General features: G+C 40.1%; 1 protein-coding gene across 2 annotated transcripts in view; it reads left to right on the top strand.

Moving 5' to 3' along the window:
* The first annotated feature begins 1,720 nt into the window (after window positions 1-1,720).
* LOC128112403 (desmocollin-3) overlaps window positions 1,721-21,437 on the top strand; it is a 41,368-nt gene continuing 21,651 nt past the window's right edge. For both annotated transcript variants that reach the window (XM_052741417.1, XM_052741418.1), the window contains exons 1-7: window positions 1,721-2,077; window positions 12,640-12,724; window positions 14,552-14,751; window positions 15,675-15,794; window positions 16,947-17,102; window positions 18,280-18,424; window positions 20,759-20,925. In XM_052741417.1, coding sequence (XP_052597377.1) covers window positions 1,847-2,077; window positions 12,640-12,724; window positions 14,552-14,751; window positions 15,675-15,794; window positions 16,947-17,102; window positions 18,280-18,424; window positions 20,759-20,925 — 1,104 coding nt within the window. In that variant the 5' untranslated portion in view covers window positions 1,721-1,846. The remainder of the gene's footprint in view (window positions 2,078-12,639; window positions 12,725-14,551; window positions 14,752-15,674; window positions 15,795-16,946; window positions 17,103-18,279; window positions 18,425-20,758; window positions 20,926-21,437) is intronic.

Here is a 21,437-nt window from a genome sequence, read left to right as displayed (position 1 = left end):
AAGGGGAAATCATATAAAGGAATAGTTTCATGGATAATGGACGTGAAAGCTCCTTACAAACCCCTAGTAATCCCTTTCATACCTTGAAGTTGAGTGAACTGCCATTTCTTCCAGGACAAGTTCTCGCTCCTTAGTATGGCTTGTCATGAGCCAGGCATGCTAGTCTTACTCCCTGGCACAGGTGTTCTCTGTTAGGCTCTTCTGACTCAACAGTCCTTTCTGTCTCCATCATGCAAGAAGCTGCCCCAAGTCTCTTCACTGCTTCTCACGCCCTGGCCTTGCTGCTATTGCCTTTACTGGAACACTCCTAACCCTCTGCCTTCCTCTTCTTATCTCAAGCATCTTTGCTCTTTACAGAACTAAGAGCCTGCTCTGAAGTGTTTCAGTCCTTCAGTCCTTCACCGGGAGGAGGGAGGAAGAATGCTGACTGGGACAGAGAGACATCTCTGTGCTGGCCTGTCCTTTCCTCCCTGTACTGGAGAAAAGCCAGCTCCACTCTGGATCCCAAACATTGACTGGGACTGGAGAAGAAGACACAGCTTTCCCTGAGGTCATGGGCAAAGGAAGACAGAAGAACAGAGGCTGGACGTCTCCGGAGGGGAGAAATTTGTAGCACCGTTTCCGAGACTGGACGGGCCTTCCACACAGACTTCAGCTGATGGTGGTTTACATGTGTCTGGAATGAGACTGGGGAGCTAAACCTAGGGATGTCTGAGTCTCCAGAGCCGAGGGAAGTCCCACACTTTGGGGGAGTACATGGCTTAGATAAGGACACTCTCAGAAGTAACCAGGGTAGGGTGAATGAAGGCAGTTACATGCTTTCCACATTACTGTGGACAGACAGACCCAGGGTTCTGACCAAGGATTTTGAATGGGCTTTGGGGATCAGCAACACATCTGACACAAATTTCTTCCTGATTCTGCCAGCAGAGTTCCAAGGGTATGGCCCCTAGAAAGTGGGTCTGTGTGAACCCTTTATCTAGCCCTTAGGGTAATGTTATGGATTTGGATCCCTATAAATGTTTGTTGAACGATGGTGAAACTACAAACCCCATTTTAGAGCACATTTTGCTTCAGAGATTTTTCTGTGACCAGATTTGAAAATTTTTATCTTAGTACAATCACATTAAAAAAAAAAGAAAAGAAAAAGAAAAAGAAACAAAAAACAAAAACCGAAACCCCATTTGACCAATAAATGAACATCCAAGAACATGTTTTTTCTTCTTCCCTCCCTCCCTTCCTTCTTTCCTTCCTTCCTTTCTTTTCTTGGAGGGCCCTTAGAAGGTCACAAATATTGCCAGTAGTTAAAGCACAAAGGCAGTCATTCTCATTTTGGGTGTGGAGAAATGGTCAGGTAAGCACTTCTTTTCTCTAGTTTTAATATCTGGCACAGATAATCCGTGGCGTGGCATTCGGGACAATTTTCCTTCAGTGGTTAATTTTATCATGTTAATGAGGTTTGGAGAGACTGCCTGGGTTCTGTTTCAACGTGTGAAGAGGTTGCCTAGATTTTGCACACAGCGGCCTGGATGGGAGGAACCCATGATCCGAATCAGGTGTGTGTTCCTGGCACCCAGAAGATAGTCAGAGCAGGCGGGTCCCGGTTTGGTAGTGGGGATGCTCAGAGCGGTGTCAGCGAAGGGGACGCGGGGAGGGCTGGGCGGCAACCCCTCGGGGCAGGTGAGGGGCGTGGGAGAGCGGGCAGAGGGTGGACCCGGGACCGCTTTCTCGGGGAGTGAGCTCCCTGGCGGCTGCAGGGAGTGCAGGGCAGGCTCGGGCAGCTCCAAGGCAGCCCCGGAGGTGATAGAACTTGAGAAATAACTAGGAGGGGCCACCCAGCGTCTCCATGGTCCAATCCAGTTTCAGACGAGAACACGCTCCTGGGCAAAGAAGCTTGAGAGAGGCCAGAACGACTTCTAGACAAGCTGGTGCGAAAACCCTCCCCGCGCCCTGGCTCTCAGAGTCCCTGCTAGGCGCCCGCCTGCGTCCTCCCAAGGTGCACGGAGCAATGGCAGTCGCTGGGCTCCGGAGCCCCCGGTGCGGAGCTTTCTGCACACAGCTGCTGCTGACCCTCTGGGTAAGTTACCCCGAGTATAGTCGGATGGGGTTCCAGACGGGGAAGGGAAAAGGATGGATCTGCTGTGGTCGCCGCAGGGGCGCAATAGGCCAACAAGTGATGGGTTGGGTGTCGCCGGCGATCATTTCTTGTCTGGTTCAAGTTTGGTCTGGAGAGGTGACAGGCGAAAAGTTATCATGAGACCTCTTGAGACCTTTTTTGTCCTGGGCTGCCATAGGCGATGTCTGACTTAGGACTCGTCCTCTGGCTTCTCTGTGCTGGTGTCTTCGTCCTGGGTGGGCAGTGGGTGCTGTTTGCTCCCTGCTGGCAGCTCCTAAATTGGGGTGGTGATTGGAACTAGGGAGCCTTGAGTGGAAAGGGAGGAGGACAGTTGGGGGTGGGGGTGGTGTTATTTAGAATTCTTGACCTAACAAAAGGCAGATGTGGTAGGACTCCAGGAACTTCTTGCCGAAGATATTTATTGAGTCTCACCTTAGTGGAGGGCCAAAGTTGTGTCCCTGGATGTTATCTTGGGGTTGCCTCTGAGAAGCTGCGGTTCTCAGCTATCCATTTCCGAAAAGATTACTCCAAAGGCTCGCCCGAGCTGCCACCCCCATGGCTGCTTGTTCACCTGTGCTCTGCGTGCCAGAGGTATCCAGGTGTGGAAAGGCTGCTGAAGGGTTGCCCTGGAGTTCCATGGGGTGACAATCGGACTAGGGTCACAGGACAGATAGGCTGAGGGCAAGACGCGATTGGTGTCTTTAGTCTGGCTCTGGAGAGGCACTTATGCAGAGCTTATCTTGGGATCTCCTGTGTTCCCAAATCCCAGGGTTGAGCTCGTGTTCTGCCTGGAAAAGAGGTTAATGACTGTTTTCTGAGAACCAGGAAGACTTGAAAGGAAAAATTAAGAATTCTGACCGCATGGTAGCCTGTAAAAACTTCAGACCTGCCCAAGGCTAGTCCAAGATGTGACCACTTCGATGTTCCAAAGACAGGAAAGAGGTTCAGGAGGCCAGAGGAGCCCATCTGATTAGGGAGCTGGTCCACTGTGTTATGTGGACCTTGTTTATTTGTTTGCTTTTTTATTGTAGCTCAGGCTGACCTTGAGCTAGCTATGTAGTGAAGGATAGCCTTTACCTCCTGATCCTTTTGCCTCCACCTTCTCTGTGCTGGCTTTGCCGACATATATCACCTTATCTGGTTCTTGACTAGCCCTGGTTCCAAGTTGTTGGCAGGTAGGCCCAAGTTTCATCCCCTCTTTAAATCAGGGAGTTACAGGTATCAAACTGGTATTCATGATCTGAAATACATGAGGGAGCAGAAAAATTGCAGTTAAGCCGGCCAGTTGGCCCTGCAACAGTAAGAGTTGGGGTTGGAAGTGACTGTAAATGAGGTCCCCTCGAATGCTGTGCTCTCCCGGAACAGATGTGTTCAGACGAGTTTCCAACATTTTTGTTTAAAAACATGACTTTGGCGCATTTTCTTTTCTTTTTTCTTTCTTTCTTTCTTTCTTTTTTTTTTTGCTAGAACCTTCAAACAAGTTCTCAAGGCGTTTGACATTTTCACCAAGAGAGGAATTAGGAAATAAGGAGAAGAGACTTCAAGTGTTTCGTTCTGAGGATTAAGGGTACTAGCTGGAGGGGAGGGCGCAGAAGATAAAGCTCTATAAGACAGGGAACTGTGGATCAGGGTCCTGGTGGGGCGAGGCCAGAGGTGCATGCAGTTCTAAACAGGTGAATCAACTCTTTGCTATGGCATGTTCCTTCAGGGTTGTTTAAAAAGGAGTTGCACAGCATGTAGGTTAAACAGCGGACTCAGAGATTGGAGCATGTATACAGATTGGGAGTTTCTCTCATCAGTAGTCCCTAGTTTATAAATAAATGTGTTAAATTTCATGACTGCATGTTTTTTTCTCCAAGAGCCTTTGAGCATAACATTAATGGAGCCATTTTAGAAACACCATTAATTATGTGGAGATTAATCACGGAACTGTAAAAACAGTGACCTTTTTGAGGAGGGCTTTTCAAAGCAAGTCTTTAGTACATGTCAAAGACTCCTAACATGGTCAACACCTCACCTCCTCAGCTATGGGCAGGTGGAAGAATCTTTCCACTTGGCAAGTTTCTGCATCTTGTTCCCGCCGTCACTCTGAACAGCCATAGACTTATAGCTGAGGAGAGGAGACAAATTAGAAAAATAAAATAAGAGAAAAATAGCCACCTCACTATTAATGAAAACTCTTAAGCATTATTTTTAGTGTTTTCCCCTTTTAATGTGACAACAAATTACGGGGCGTGATGGAACTCACACCAGATCAGCCATTTTCTGCAGGTCACAGATAATGGGATCATTAACCTTCATGTTTAATGCTGTTCTCTGCACCAAATCTGTCATCAAAGCCCCATTAGCTTTTATAATTTATAAGTGCTATGTATTTGGAGAGAGTCTACCATTTTCCTTAAGGGCTCCTCTTTCAAGACTCCCCTCTCCACTCTCTACTTTCCCTCTCTAGAGTGTATAAACATAAGTGCAATTGGTGTTGACAAACATGGCTTCCATCTTTTCAGGTTGTATATTGTTAATTAACAAGGGACCTCCTTACCAGGAAAACTTTTGCTCTTGAGAACATTCGACATACTTAAAATAAAATGGAATATAGAAATTTACATTGACTCTTATTAGTGAAAGAGGATTGGGACAAATAAAATAATTAAGGGGGGGAGAAGCTTTTTTTAAACCTCATTGTATGAAAGTCAGAATGTAAGTCAAGCACAGTGACCTGTGCCTTTAATCACAGGACCCCATAGACAGAGTCAGGAAGATCACTGGTCTACATAGCCTGGTCTATATAGCAAGCTTTAAGCCTGTGAGACTTCATAGTAAGATCCTATACCCCAATAAAAGAAACAAAAGAAAATCAGAGTTTTAATATATGTTTAGACTGATGCAATCTCTCTCCCACTCTCAGTGAACTCCAGACCTCACACTTGGTAATTGGCTGCTTTTTAAAAGAGGTTATTGATTGTTATATTGAGATGACTAGCTCTTGAAGCTCTGGAATAAATGTAAAGCTGTGTACATTTTTGACCCTCTTGTAGTCCCCATGCCCGGTACCTTCCATATAAGGCATCTCTGGAGACCTGTGGTTAGTCACACGTCCCATTGAACCAGAATTCCCATCTTACATCAAGTTTGGTTAGGAGGAAATTTATTAGAATCATCAAACCACTGTGACTACAGAGTGGTAGGTCTTAGCATTTATGCCAGAGGTGGTAAGGAATGAATGCTAGTGTTTCCATGTAGTAGATCTAAGTGTCCACAGGAGAAAGGAAAGGATTAAATTCTAGTGTCAATCACTCTGCTCGGTCAGGGTATCCTTTGTACCTCAGGTAGGGTATCCATGGCATCAACTGCCATTCTTCTGTATCTCTGGCTACTGAATCCAGGGCTGTGCTCTTGCTGGGCACAGGCTCTGCTTCTGAGCCACACCCAACCCATTCTGTAGCTGCATTTGCCTTTGGTGGAGAAAGGTGTACTAAGCAAGTCTCTTTTCTGTGTTGAAGTCATAAAACTGAACTACTCAAAATGAAGCAGCTGCAGATAGTTGCTTCAGTCTTTCACTCTCCATTTGGCATTAGATCTTTGCATCAGAATTTAATGGTATTTCTCTTTTTCAAACACATCACTAGAAAAAATTATAGAGTACTGTAAAATAAAACAAAATTTGATACATTTCAAAGCTATTTTAACATTTTTTTTCCAAATCAGATATTTGAAGTTACTCTTGAGAGTTCTCCTTTTAAAGGGTTTCTTTAAATTCAAGTTGTCAATCAATTCTTTAATTTTTTTAGAAACACAGTTTCTTGTATATTGTATTTTTAAATGTATTACATTTATTTATTTATTTTGGGGGGAGGCCATACAATAGTACATGTATGGAGGTCAGAGGACAACTTGTGGGGATTAATTCTCTTCTTCCACCATGTGAGTTCCAGGAGTAGAACTTACACTTATATGTGGAGGTCATAGAACAAAATGGAGACTTTAGTACTTCCCTTCCACCATATATGTTCTGGAGACTGAACTCAGGCACAAATGTCCTCTTCTCCTTCACATTCAGCAGACCAGTAAGATGTAAATAACTCAGTTATATGGAATGGACACAGAACAGAGTTCTGAGAACAGAAGTGAGTGGACTCTTCTTAGCTCACTTTCTGAGGACCGTGTGAAGTTAATAAGTAGTCTCATGTCACCATGGACATCCTGTATGGGAAATAATGAAATACATAGCAGCCAGCGAAACCCATGGTGTATCTAAAAGTTATGTCCTAAGAAGGGTTGCCCCAGGAAAGGGAAAAATCTATTATTTGTGTTTTGACATGCTAATGATATGTTGATAAAGCAAAACTGTGGTCATTTCAAAATAAACAGACCACTTAAAATTATTACTCAAAGATATTTTTGGCAAATTAGTTATATGGGAATGGGCTTTCTTAATTCAATGAAATATGCTTAACAAAAATGAAGTGGGGCTGGAGAGACAGCTTAAAGATTTAGAGCACATATGGCTCTTGCAGAGGATCCAAACTTGGTTTACAGCACCCACTTAAGGCAGCTCACAACTGCCTTTAACTGCAGCTCCAAAGGATCTGATGACCTCTTCTGGCTTCCATGGGAATTTCCACTTAGGTGCACTGATGCACATGCACACACATACACATATACAACTCTCCCTCTCTCCTCTCTCTCTCTCTCTCTCTCTCTCTCTCTCTCTCTCTCTCTCTCTCTCTCTCTCTCTCTGTCTGTCTCTCTCTCACACACACAAATTATATAATTGATTTTAAAAAATTAAAAAAGAATGAGTGATTGAATGTAGTGAAAAAATAGAGACACATAAATAATGGTGAAATGGTAAACATTCTCTTTAAGTTTAGAAACAAAGACATTTTGATCATTGTAGCTTTTTCTTTTGCATGTTTTACTGGAAGTCCAAATAAACACGTAAGTATATATAAAGGGAATATGGAAGAGGTGTAGGGAAGAGTAAAAGGATATAATTCCAATGGACATTGTTTGAGATCAGGACCAGCTTTGTGGAAAGAAGATCAGGCAGCCAAACTACTATAACTAACAAAAGTCAGCAAATTCCTTCCAAATAAGGTCAATTTAAAATAATTTCAAAATTATTCCTATAGACTGTCAACAGACAGATAATAATAACAATAACAATAATATAGATAAAAGCGGAATCCGATTCATGGTAGCACTGTCATTATGTATTTAAAAGCAGCCTAGTAAGCTGAGTGTGGTGGTACAAACCTGAAATCCCAGGACTCAGGAGACAGAGGGAGGACCATCCTCAGCTACAAAGTGGATTCAAGGCTAACTGGAGCTACAAAAACAATCTCAGAGCAAAAATAAATAAGCAAAAACAGCCTAACAGATGCTGAAAGAGCTTCATAGCAGACTCAGAATGCCTCTTCAAACGGCATAGTACAATTTACAAATGATTGGAAGCTTGTGTTCACCATGCTTAGGGGCCCTGCCATGCCACATTCTTTTTAAAATGTAAGTGAAGATTCACTGAAAGTTTATGTCACAAGATGATAAAGTTTCTTGAGGGACTTGGAGGCCGAAAGAGCTTTCTTTAAAGGGAAGTGATATAGATCCTGTGGTTACCATCATAGACAGAAAGATTTGATATACAGCTGAATTGAGTAAAACAATAAAGCCCTGGTGGAGAGAGAGATGTGCATAGATAGAACCATGAAGAAAACCCGGAAGCATGCATGTGGGGTAAGTATGTATGAGGCATATCCGGGATGTAACACTATGAGCTGAGACAGGGAGAGTCATTGTGAGGGGCTGTCAGTGGTGATCTCTGCAGCAGGAGATAAAGATATATATCACATGGGCAAAAGACTTAAAGTTAGAAATGGTTTTACAATTTTAGAAGAAAATATTGGATATATGCTTATGTTAGGAGTTAAGTCATATTAAACCCAAACCAGAAGGAATTATTAATACAGTTGACTAAAATTGGAAAAGAAATAACAAAATTGTTTACTTTAAAATCATAACCATGTATACAAAAATGCCACAAATTGTGAAAATAGGAATCTTGCAAATAAAAAACCCTTTAATTAAAAAAATAAACTAATCTGAGTGTAGTAGCACATGGCTTTAGTTCCAGCATTACAGAGGAGGAAGCAGGTGGATTTCTGTGAGTTTGCAGACAACCTGGTCAATATAGTGAATTCCAGGACAGCCAGGGCTATTCAGTGAACACAGGTGAAGTGAAAAGAGGGAGAATTCAGTGCCATAGTAGAAGGTAAATGTCACATAAGGTGAAAAAAATGCTATCTCAAAAGAAATTGAAAAATGCAAATGAGACAGTCATCAGATTAATATGTTAAAAAGGAATCAAACTAATTTCAAGGCAGTATGAGAAATGCACATCTGTGTTCCAGCTCCATGAAGAGTAAGACTTGGAAGACAATTTATCAATAACCAGTGAGACAGAGCATTCATAACAGCACAGTGATTTGTTGTTATTTTTTCACTTTCTTTTTATTTATTCTCTGTGTTTTTCACATCATGTAACTCCATCCCATTCATTTCTCTGTGCCTTCATTTCCACCCTCTGTCCTTGCAACCTCCCCACTAAACTAAAATAAAATTTAAGAGAAGAAAAGAAAGAAAAAAAGAAGAATAAAAAGAGAAAAAAAAGAAGGAAAAATCAATCTTGTCATAGATGCTATAGTGTGACACAGTAAATCATGCAGTAAAACTTTTTATCTATATATCTTTACTTGCAAGTGTTCATTGCAAAGAGTCATTGGTCTGGTTTCTGCTACACTATTCATGCTGGGCCCTCACTGGGACTCCTCTTGGTCAGTCTGCTGTTGCCCTGTGTCACGGAGATCCTGTGGCTTTGGGTCTGCAGGACCAGTCCCTTTATGTGCTCTAGCAGACGACAGTTGGGGTAAAAGTTGGGGTGGGCCAATACATAACCTTGGTTCTGGGCCTGGGTAGTTGCAGGGTTGGTCAGCCTGCCAGCTCTCCCTTGTCCTCACCACCTCTCCTGAGTGCAGTACAGAGATTTGTATGGCAATATATATTATATATTTTAATGCCTTGCACCTGCAAGGGATGCTCAGTTTATTATCTTAGAATGAAAAAATAAAAACAATATAAATAACCATAAATATAGAGGAATGATAAGATTATATTAAAAGTTTCAATTAATGTTAAGATATGTCAATATTAGAGTAGGGCTCTTGATATTTTATGTCTATACATGCTGTTAAGTTAGCATGAGTTAACTGCTTAAATCCTAGTGTATTTGATTACATCAGAGCTGAAATCCTTCCTCATGGTTATTAAAATATTTTCCTGAGATTTCATATATTAACTTGTAGATCTGAAAGAGGTAGAGATGGATATATAAAAAAATCATGTTTTTGTCAATGATATACCTTGTTTTGTTTCAAACAGACTTGTTGATGTCTGTCTGAAACAAAATTACATTCTTTGAAGCACACAATTCAGTGACTTTCAGCAAATTTAGAGTGCACAGTGATCTCCATGGTCTAACTTTGGAGCATTTCCACAGCTTTCCCAAGGAGCCTTGAGCCCATTTCTAGTTGCTTCTTTTCCTCCCCTCCCCCCATGTAGTCAACCAACACTGTCCTCTGTCTCCACATAGTGCCTGCTGGGACACTGCTTAGAATGAATATATGTATATCAACACCACCTCTATTGTGTCTATGTCTAATGGGTATAATGTTGACAGGTTTAGCCATGTTTTAGCATGGATCAATAGTCTGATGTTTTTAAATAGCAGGATAGTATCCTATTGCATGCTAGACCACATTCTGTTGATCTATTCACTAGCTGGTAGATGTGTTTGCACTTCTTAGTCCTTATCAACAGTGCTGTTATGACTATGCATGTAGAAGTTGGTGTGGACACAGATTTTAAACAGCATATAATTTCTGGATTCTATATTTGCTGTTTAATTCTCTTAGAAACTGCAACTATGTCCATCTGTCTATATCACCTTCCATTTCCATGGACAATACAGGAGGGTTTTAGTTTTTCTGTATTTTTAGCAGCATCTTGGCAATTTCTGTCTTGTTTATGTTAGTTCATTTAGCAGGCATCTCATGGTTTAGATTTGCATTTCCCTAGTGCCCCATGCTGTTGGGCATTTTTCATTTTCTTAACCATCATTGAACATCTTTGAACACCTCTATTCAAATTCTTTGCCTATTTTTTCATCACTTACCATCCATTTTTGGAGTTACAAAGTATCTTTATATACTACAGATATGTCACTAATTGTCCTTTCATTTAAAAATATTGTCTCCCATTCTATGGTTTTCATTTTAACTTCTTTATTATATTGTTTGAAGCACACAGGTTTTAAATATCAAACAAGTCCTGTTCATCTGGTGCTCATGCTTTGATATTGCAGCCAAGAAACCATTGCTCAACATGGATTGTGAAATTTTCTTCTAAATCAGACATTCTCAAACTATGAGTTGTGACGCTTCTGGGGGGCTATATATCAGATATCCTGCATATCAGATATTTACAATATGCTTCATAACAGAAGCAAAATTACAGTTATGAAGTAGCAACAAAATAATTTTATGGCTAGGGGTCCTCACAACACGAGGAACTGTATTCAAGGGTCACAACATTAGGAAGGCCGAGAACCACTGTTCTAAATAGTTTTCATCCTTATCCTTGATCTTAATCACTCTGTTAATTTCTGTACCTGGCATGACTTAGGGGCTCATTCCCACTTTTGTCATCCCAGCTGCATTTGGTAAGAAGCTCTCTGACCCTGTAACTTTCCAGAGGCTACTGTACGACCAGAAGTGAGGTTTATTGCTAGGATGTCAGCTCTCTTCCATTTGTTCACACATTTATCTTTGTTAGCAGCATTTGGCTTTGGTTAGTGTAGCTTAGAGCTGTTTCAAAACTGAATAATGCCAGTGCTCCAACATCATTCTTTTTCTTGTGTGTGGGGAGGGGGGTCTTTTGCATTTCCTTAAGGATTTATTTTCTTTCTTTCTTTCTTTCTTTCTTTCTTTCTTTCTTTCTTTCTTTCTTTCTTTCTTTCTTTCTTTCTTTCTTCTTTCTTTCTTTCTTTTTTCTTTCTTTCTTTCTTCCTTTCTTTCTTTTCAGTCTGTTTTTGTTTGTTTTGCGAAAGTGTTTGTCTGTGTAGCCTTGGTTAATCTGTAACTTGCTCTGTAGATCAGGCTGGCCTTCAACTCAGAGAGCCACCTGTCACTGCCTCCTGAGTGCTGGGATTAAAGGTGTGTGCCACCACATCTGGATAAATGGCCAATTTCTTCAAAAGAAGAGATTTGAGATTCAGAGGAGATTGTATTTGTAGAATATTTTCTCTGATTCATAACGATAGGTAAAATTTTCACTTATTTGGTTTTTTTACAACTTCTCTTACCATTTTTTATTGTTTTCAGGGCAGGATCTTGTACTTCTTTGACAAATGTATTCCAAAGTATTTTACCCTAAATGGAACTGTTTTAGGATTTTTTTTTTTTGCTAGTTTACAGGAAAAAAAATACTATTTACAGTATTTATTTATTTGATGTGTGTGTGTGTGTGCTTGTGTGCGTACGTGCATACATGCACCATGGTATTGCAAAGATAAAAGGAAATGCTGGTGGGTGTCAGTTCTCTCCTCCCACCGTGTGGGTTCTGGGTATTGTACTCAGATCGCCAGGCTTGGTGGCAGACACTTTTACTCACTGAGGTGTCTTGGTGGCCCAAGCAATTCACTTTGTATGTTCATCTTATTTCTTAGTCTGTTTAAATTCGTTTATTTGTTTTATCACTGCCCAAATATGGTAAAACCCTTGCATATGTGTGTATGTATGAATATATATATATATTTCTTTCTTCTTTCTTTCTTTCTTTTTTCTTTCTTTCTTTCTTCCTTTCTTTCTTTTCAGTCTGTTTTTGTTTGTTTTGCGAAAGTGTTTGTCTGTGTAGCCTTGGTTAATCTGTAACTTGCTCTGTAGATCAGGCTGGCCTTCAACTCAGAGAGCCACCTGTCACTGCCTCCTGAGTGCTGGGATTAAAGGTGTGTGCCACCACATCTGGATAAATGGCCAATTTCTTCAAAAGAAGAGAATATATATATATATATATATATTCTTTGAGTATATATATATACTATCTTTGACTAGAAAGTTTTATTTCTTCCTTCCCAGTCCATTTGTATATTGAAATCAAAATTTCTTTTTTAGTAAGTGCCCTGGCTAGAAGCACTAATATAATATCACATAGAAGTAATGGAGTAGGCATGATTGTCTTATTTCCAATAACAGAGGAAAATATTTAGTCATTCTCACTTAAGCATGAACTTAGTCATCAGTTTAACATAGACACTGTTAAATAAGTTCCTGTATGTCACTAGAATGGTGAGTCCATTACCGTAAATGTCAGGAAGAGCTTGTCAGTCGCTTGTTCTTCATTTACTGAGATGACCATGTAGTTTGTTTCTTATTCTCTGATGAATTAATGTGATATTTTAAATTTTCTAGGTCTTCAGTTTTGCTGGTGAAGCCTGTAAAAAGGTGACATTAAATGTCCCTTCGACACTAAAAGTGGACCAGATAATCGGAAGAGGTGAGGACTTTCTGAACAGCTGATTTGAAACAGACATGTAGTGTCCTTAGTCTGCCAGGAGCATAGTGTGTCATCGTTGCCCTCTGGAGGAAGTCTACATTGACTTAGAAATGGAGACAATTCAGTATCATTTCAAATATACATTTTTGCCCTTATTTCTGTTGGATTTGGTGGTTAATTCTATTGCAAGTTTTCCAATACATGATTTTGTAGTCATTAATCTTTAAACAGGTTAAAATATCACACTCTCAATATTCTGGGGTCCAAGAATTGTGTAAGTATAGATGAATATTGAAGAGAAACACTGCAATGTATCCCTTTATTTTAAACTTAGATTTTATTTATTTATTTTGTGTTTGTGTGTTTGTGCATATGTGCTATGGTGTGTGTGTATGGGTGTGTGTGTGTGTGTGTGTGTGTGTGTGTGTGTGTGTGTGTGTGTGTGTGTGTGTGTGTGTGTAGATCAGAGGACAACTTTTTTGGGGGGGGTTGTTCTGTTCTTCTACTCTGTGAGCATCAGGGATCAAACTCAGGGTGTCAGACTTGGCAGCAAACACCTTTATCTCCTCACTAGGCCATCTTGACAGGCATGGATGGAACAGTGTTGTGATCAGTGTTACCCCTTTATTGAGAAGCATAACAAAGTGTACCATTCTCCTCTGAACTGCACAAAGTCAGCCGTTTTAAGCTGGAAACCTGAGAAGCTGAATGAATTTCAGTTTCTCCCAGAAGCTAGAAAGTTTTGCCCAGGTGTTTTTTGTTTGTTTTGTTTTTTTGTTTTGAATGTGGGTTTAGATAAATTAGAGGAAACTGCTATTATTTTTGATTTTTTTAAATAGAAATACTTGTCCAAGAAATATGAAAATGGCCTTTTCAATGAAGTGTTCAATTTCTGACTAAACTATCTCAACTAATTTAATCAAATGAATATCACTTTTCCTACTGTGGGAAAGAAGAAAAGAAAGATGTAAAGAGAGACAGGTTGTTCCTCTGGGAGAATAAACCAGAAGGAATCATTCAGCTAATATATATAAAGATGAGAGATGTATACTGTTAGCTCATAAAACATTCACTGCCTTTTGGTGAAACATCTATCATTTTGTTAAAACCACCCATGACAGATTCAGGTTAAAGCAAAGATACACATGAAGTAAAGGACTCTTAGGTGAGGTAATTGGGCATTGTCAGTTTGGTTTCTGTAAAAGCAGATGAAGAATGGATGGGAAACAGTTGTGTTTTGATACTTAAATATCATTATCTTTTATTAGGAGGCAAAATTCCCAGATAGGGAAGATGCCATGTGGTGTTCCCATAGAGGGCCATGGAAAGCTGTGTCTGTGGGGTTGGATTGTACAAAAAAAGTGCTATGGGAAGAACTCAGGGACCAGTTCGTCTTACTTGACAGTCAGCTTGTATGTGCCTGTTCTTTGTGCTTCTGTGTGTATCTTCTGACTACAGGCAGGTGCATCTGAAGACACCCTCAGTGTGTTGTTGAGGGAAATTCCAACTGTTTATTCAGGTGCACCTGAGGGTGTGTGGCTCACCTCTGTCGTTAGAGTCATGTGCACACCCCTTTAGTGGGAGATCATTTTCATAAGCCTCCTAGAAGCATGTTCATGTTTAAAACATCTTATTCAATAGAAACATATAGCCAAGAACCGTCATTTTTAATTAAAATGAATTTTTTTTTTAAGAATGAAAGAGGGCTATTAAAGCATTCTACAAATGCAAAGTGCTTGGTTTTCATGGTCATGTACATTATTTTAACATATGCGTTTCTTTTATGCATGTATCTCCACCCTACAACTGGAAAATTTTTGCGGGCAGTTAATGTGAAAGAGTGTCTCAGCTCCGCTGATGGCATCAGGCCAAGTGATCCTGATTTCAGAGTTCTAGATGATGGGTCAGTTTATCCAGCCAGAGCTCTTGTGTTGTCTGGTGAGAAAAGATCGTTTACCATTCAGCTTTCTGACTCAAAGACACAGACACAGAAAGAGATCCAAGTAATCCTGGAGCACCAGAAAAAGGTATGCAGAGTACACTGGACATTCTCAAGCATGGGACTTTTTTCAGTAAAATTCCTTAAAAATGGCAAAGAAGACCAATGGAGCAATAGCGTCTTTTCTCTCCCCTGCTGTCCCTTCCCCTCCCTGCCACCCCTCCCCTCCTCATTTCTTTTCCCTTCCCCCTCTCCTGTCCTGTTTTGTTCCTATTATTTTTCTTCCCTTCTTCCTCCATTCTCTTCCTTTGTCTTTTGTTTCTAACTCTTTCTCAACACCAGTTGAATCCTGGCTTTGGGTTTTCTGGTGTTAACTAAAATATCCCTCTTCTGGGAAGCTTTTGTCTAGCTCTGATTTCTACCTAATGTCAGTTGTATTCTGGGATCAGTTTGGGACCTCTTTCATCACAGCCTTTAGGATTCCTTATTAGTGCCCACACTTACTCATGAGAAACAGCCTTGTGAATGTAGTCACAAAATGATGTAAGATTTCAATTGACCTATACCTAATCTATGCTAATGAATGAGTGGTAAGGCTAATTAAATGACTGCTTAGCACTTTACTGAATATTTAATAAAATTATTAGTTGTTAAAAATGACCATGAAACTAAGTGTCTCCTTTTGCTACATGAAATAAAATTATTATTTCTAAAGCATCTGGTGGAACATTTTGCAGTTATAGAAATGTTCTAGAATGTTCTCTAATCTCTAGTGTCTGGTACAGTAACCCGATGTTAATGGCTGCTGGGTGCTTAACATTCAACTAGTGCAACGAAAGGATAGAGTTCCCCATTTAAATTAATTAACACAAACCATCCCATGCCTACTGGTGGCCAGTGGCTATTATATGGAACAACACATGTAGATGGAGCCGTAAGGGACATGCATTTCCTTTCTGTGGTTTGCCTGGCTGTGATGCTTCTGATACTTATTTTCTCCTGTAAATTCAGGTCCTGAAGAAAAGACACACGAAGGATACTGTCCTCCGGAGAGCCAAGAGAAGATGGGCACCCATTCCTTGTTCTATGCAAGAGAATTCCCTGGGTCCCTTCCCATTGTTTCTTCAACAGGTAGGTAGTCTTTCTTTCTGATTGTGGTCCTGCTGAGTGGAAAGTCTTTTTGACTCTGATTTAACAAATAGCTAAACATTAAAAAATATGCAGATATGACCAAAGTTGTCCATGAAATACAATACAAATGAATAAAATAAGAAAATGACTAATGTACTAATGGTGTAAGACAACCTACAGCCTTTGTGTGCCTTTAATCATTTATTCATTTCTTTAGGAGATGGTTGGGTATCGATATCTATTAAACGTTATTGTAGACACTGCTATATGCATTGGAGACAGAAAGAAATTGAGCACTGGTCCACAGTATAGCTAATTTTACTGAAATTTCAGAAAGCACCAGCTTAGGCAAGGGAGATGCTCATTCCTCTCCTGTGAAAGTGTTCTCCAGTGAAGCAGTTCTAGAGTATGAAGACAGCACCAAGGGCTAAAGGCTCCTGTTTTCTTTTCTTCTTGGAAGGGGTAAAAGTGAGATGAGGTCTCAATATGTAGTTCAGGCTGGCCTCAATCTTATAATCCTCCTGCCTCAGTCCCACATATGTTGGGACACAAACTTAGCTTGGTCACCTTTGCATGGACAAAATGGCTTATCCTTGTGTTCAAAGTTGAGACTGCATTCTTCACTTTCTAGACCCCAAATCTTCACAGATCTTTATTATTTTGTTTACACAATCTATTATGTCATAATTATTTATACTATTATTTATATTAGTACATTTTATTATTATATTATATTTTATTGTTCATATTATTTTTGTGTATCCCATTGACTTGCCCTCATGTAGCCATACCTAACTGCAATTTAGATGGAGTTTCTTCCCAGCATCTTTTGGCTCAGCTGTAAATAAAATGGTAGGCAAGGGTCTGCAAAATGGCTCAATGGTAAAGGGGCTTGCCACCAAGCCTGACACCTGAGTGTTATCGCTGGGACCCACATGGTGAAAGGAGAGACCTCATTCCTGCATGTTATCCTCTGATTTCCATACATGTACCATGGCCTTACCCTTACCAACTATTAGTTATATTGTTCTTTTCTATTGAAATGTTGTCATTAAGATAAAAATATTAAAAAAACCCTATATATATGTATATATCACAAATTAGCATTTAAATTTAATTCTAAGTGCTTACCTCTGTGTATTTTCCTTTCAGGTTCAGTCTGATGCAGCTCAGAACTACACCATCTTATACTCAATAAGTGGGCGTGGAGTAGACCAAGAACCACTGAATTTGTTTTTCATAGAGAGAGACACTGGGAATCTGTATTGTACTCGGCCTGTGGACCGTGAGGAATATGATGTTTTTGATGTAGGTGCTTTATTGATAAGCATGGCTCTATAGTAAGGAACTGTCTGTCTTCTGATGCTCACCTGCTCTTTTCTTCTTGCATTCTCTTCTTAGAGGCTGTTGGAAAGTCAAAGGACAATAGTGTGCACTGTATGTTGGAATGCTTGCTCAACCCTTTATCTCAGCTTTGGTTAGGCAATCCTGAAATGAAACAAAGAGGTTCAATTGTATTTGGACATAAAACTCAGTACAGTTGTAGGAGTTTGGTTTAGCTTGTCAGACACCATTTCTGGTTGCTGGAACATTTTCAGTTCTCCAGACAGATTCACAGCTGGTCTCCCTCCACTGTTCTCGCTTTCTTTTTTGCCTTTCTTCCACATGTGTTACTCTCTGATTGTGCCTGATAACTAGATAAAGGAATAAAAGTGGGAAACAAAGTCTAACTAAAGGCTAGTAGCTCAGCTTTCTGATATGGATAAATGTACTTTCAGTGGGGGACTGGCTCAGACAGTTTCCATTATAGAGCAGAATGTGCTCTTTTGTCATGAACCACGTTCAACAAGAAGGCTCCTCCATTGGGAAGAAGGAGTCTGTTTCTAGAAGACAAAAGAGGTGCTAAGGAACCAACCTGACTCATGTGTCATTCTTTGCCTTGGGCTATAAAAGGTTCAACTTGATATAATTACACACTGAGCAGAACTACAATCTGAACTACATTCTGTCTGATGTTACATTTCTTTTGATTAATGGGCAATGAGGGAATTAGTAAATGTGTTTTGTATTAGGAACTATTTAAAGGTATGCAATAAGAGTCCAGAAATGACTAGATGGGGGGATATGCTTTATAGATTATGTAGAAGAAATTTTTCCAGTGGCCATTAGTTGACCATTCTCCCAATGAAACTTACTGATGACAGAGAGATTAAAGACTGTAACCTGAGTGACAAGTTCACCCAACCCCTCAGAATAATGCATATGGAACTTCATCTCCAACTTCTCTACATTCTGACCCGTTCGTTATCTCAAGTGGAGTTGTTTCCTCCCTAAACTGAAAGCCCATTGCTTTGATTATCTCAGTGTGGAGCATCGATGAGGTAGCTTACTACTGGAAGGACTCTCAGTGAAGGGTACAGGCGTCTCCTCCCCCCTGTGCTGTGAGGTTGACTGGCTGCTGATGTTGCCTTACTCTCTTCCACAGCTGATCGCCTACGCATCCACTGCAGACGGCTATTCAGCCGATTTACCTCTCCCACTGCCCATCAAAGTAGAGGATGAAAATGACAATTATCCTCTTTTTACAGAAACAGTTTATAATTTTGAAGTTCCAGAAAGCAGTAGACTTGGTAAGGCTATTTCTATGTCAAACATGTTTGTGTATATCCTTGAGACAGTGGGATATTTATTTTTTGTTTTTTGTTTTTGTTTTTGCATTGTGTGTGTGTATACATGCATGTGTGCATTCATGTGTGTGTGCGCGCGCGCGCAAATGTGTATGTGTGTGTGTGTGTGTGTGTGTGGAAACTAGAGTACAACTGTCATTCAAGTAACAATCGCCTTTTCTTTTGAGACAGTGTTTTTCTCAGTGGCCTGGAGTTTGTCAAGTAGGCTAGGCTGCCTGGCCATTGAGCTCTGGAGATCCACCTGTCTCTGACTCTCCGGCCCTGGGATTCTGAGGACACCATCATTACCAGCTTCTTTTTAAATGTAGATTCTGGGGATCAAACTCAGGTCCTTGTGCTCACAAGACAAACACTTTTTCAGTGGACCTTTCTCCCCCTTGGGGTTTTTATATTCATGGCCAGTTGATCATGAGATAACACAGACATGGGTTACTTATCAGAAAACATTAGTCAAATCTCATCAGTTCCAATCGACATGCCATGTACTACAGGAATTTCCACCATGGTCAGTGTGGCAGTAATTATCAATCAGGGGATGTGGCCATTAGTCAGGTTTTGTATGATATTTGTAACATGCATCTTACTTTATCTTCTCGTTATGTGGTTTTATCATATCCCCCTTTTCAAGAGGAGACACAAGGTAGAATGAACAGTCAAAACAAACGTAGTCTAGATATTTCAGTGGGGCTGTGGAAAAGTATCAAATGATAGGGACCGAGGATACAGTTTTTAAGTTCTTTTTAAATGTCTGTTTTCTTGAATTACTTTACTACATATAACTTAGAATAAACACTAAATAATTTGAGGGACACTTCGATCACACAGGTTCTATCCTAAGCTTTCTCTTTCTATGTCTTATTTCTGTGGCATTTGTCATGTTTTATTTCTGAGGCTTGCATTATGAAGTGTATACACCACCATACAGTGAGACTGTGGGCTCTGGAGTAAAAGATGGTAGTTATTTTTTCCTGTAAGATTTCTGGTCATTGCTTATGTCCTTACTGTATTATATCTGCATTTCCCATCCTTGTTTTACTGTGACGATTTGATTGTCCAGTGTTAACATCCTCTTTGCACACATGTGAAATTAAATTAAGATGGACAGTTTAGAGCTTAGGAAACACACTTTCTCATACATGTTGTATTTTTAAGTCACTGAGAGGAGACATGACAGTCTTTGAGTTCTTTCATCTGTAAACACACACACATACACACACACACACAAACACACACACACACACACACACACACACACACACACACACACACCATCACACCATGTCAGAGGAACATGAGATGTATATATAAAAATACTTCTCAGCTTCATGATTCTATGGCCCTATTGCATGTTTCTGGTTCTAAGTCTCAGTTTTCCCTGGAGATCAAGGACAAACACTTTGGCTTCCATTAACCTGGGTTAGTTGAAGCCATTACATTCAGACCTGTTAATGTTGTGAAGCTCTTGAAGATAAATCAATTAAGAAGTCAAATCAGAGCAGACAGAGCAAGAAAGAGACAGAGAGAAATGTCTTCAAATGATAGGAGATCAAAGGGTGGACTAAAACAGATCGCCATGAGAGCTTAGGATATGGCTCAGCAGGTAAAGGAGCTTGCCACCAAGCCTGACGGCCTGAGTTGATTCCTGGGACCCATATGATAGAAGAGAATTGATTCCTGCAAATTGTCCTCTAGCCTTTACATATGTGCTTTGGCATATCCCCAATAAATTAATAAATTAAATTTAAAAAATCAATTTGATCACTTACATAACTATACTAACCCAAGTCTTAGTTTAGCTGTTAATTAAGTCTCATAAAAAAGACTGAATTACTTTAGGAGACATTGTTTATGCCTCTAGTTGGCTTTTTATTGCAATATGTTGGAATTCATATTGATATTATTTTAACCTTGTTGGTTTGTTTTTGAGATGGGCCTTGCTATACAGCCCAGGTTGGTTTCAAATTCATGATCCCCCCATTTCAGCCTCTTTAGTGTTGGTAATACAAATATAACCCCATGCCCTTCTCTGAATTTATTATTGACTGACATTTAGTTTTCGGTAATTTACTATCAAATATTTTAGTCTGTGACTCCCAATGCTAGAATGCTTAGATTCTCCATTAGAAGTCCTCTTCCTATATCCCGTTAAATGTGATTCACTTGGGCAGATTCACATTTTAAATTAGATTTCCACGGTCACTCTGACAAGTTGAAAAGTGTAGACACCAAACACATTGTGCTGTTCTGGAAGTTCAAATTTTCTTTTTAAACACATAGGTACTGTGGTGGGAGTTGTTTGTGCCACAGATAAAGATGAACCGGACACGATGCACACACGCCTCAAGTACAGCATCTTGGAGCAGAACCCACGGTCACCTGGGCTCTTTTCTGTGCACCCTGACACCGGCGTCATCACCACCGTCTCTCATTACATGGACAGAGAGGTAGTGTGGGTTTAACTCTTTTCCCATTTACTAAACTAGCTGTTCTGTTTTGTATTTTATTTGAAGTATAAGAAAATACAAGTTCCTGGAATGTTTCCTAGTTTTTAAACATTATTTCTACTTCCATATGTAAGAGAAACCTTAAGAAATAGAAATAGAATTTGATTGGTGTTTAAAAGGGAGGATACAATGTGTTTCTTAGGAAAATTGTTGCATATTATTTTATTTCCTTTAATGTGTGAAGCTAGGTGGTTGCAGAGCAGTAAAAGCTTCTGCAGTCATGCAGGGCAATAAGGTTTAACTCTTTTGGTGAGTATAGTTCTTATCCGGATCCCTATTCAGTTAGTCTAGCTATATGCAGTTTTTTTTTAATTTTTTTAATTCATTTTACATACCAACCATAGACTCCCTCTCATTCCTCCTCCCTCTCCTCCCCTTCTTCCCCATCCCTTCCTCCAACAGGGTAAGTTCTCCCATGGGGGTACAGCCTCAACTGAATGTAACAGGCTTAG

Source organism: Peromyscus californicus, unplaced genomic scaffold, assembly GCF_007827085.1.
Source record: "Peromyscus californicus insignis strain IS unplaced genomic scaffold, ASM782708v3 Scaffold_17__1_contigs__length_78620276, whole genome shotgun sequence".
In the NCBI taxonomy this organism is placed as follows: Eukaryota; Metazoa; Chordata; class Mammalia; order Rodentia; family Cricetidae; genus Peromyscus; species Peromyscus californicus.
The sequence above is the reverse complement of the archived record's forward strand: the minus strand, read 5'-3'. Positions and strand labels throughout refer to the sequence as shown.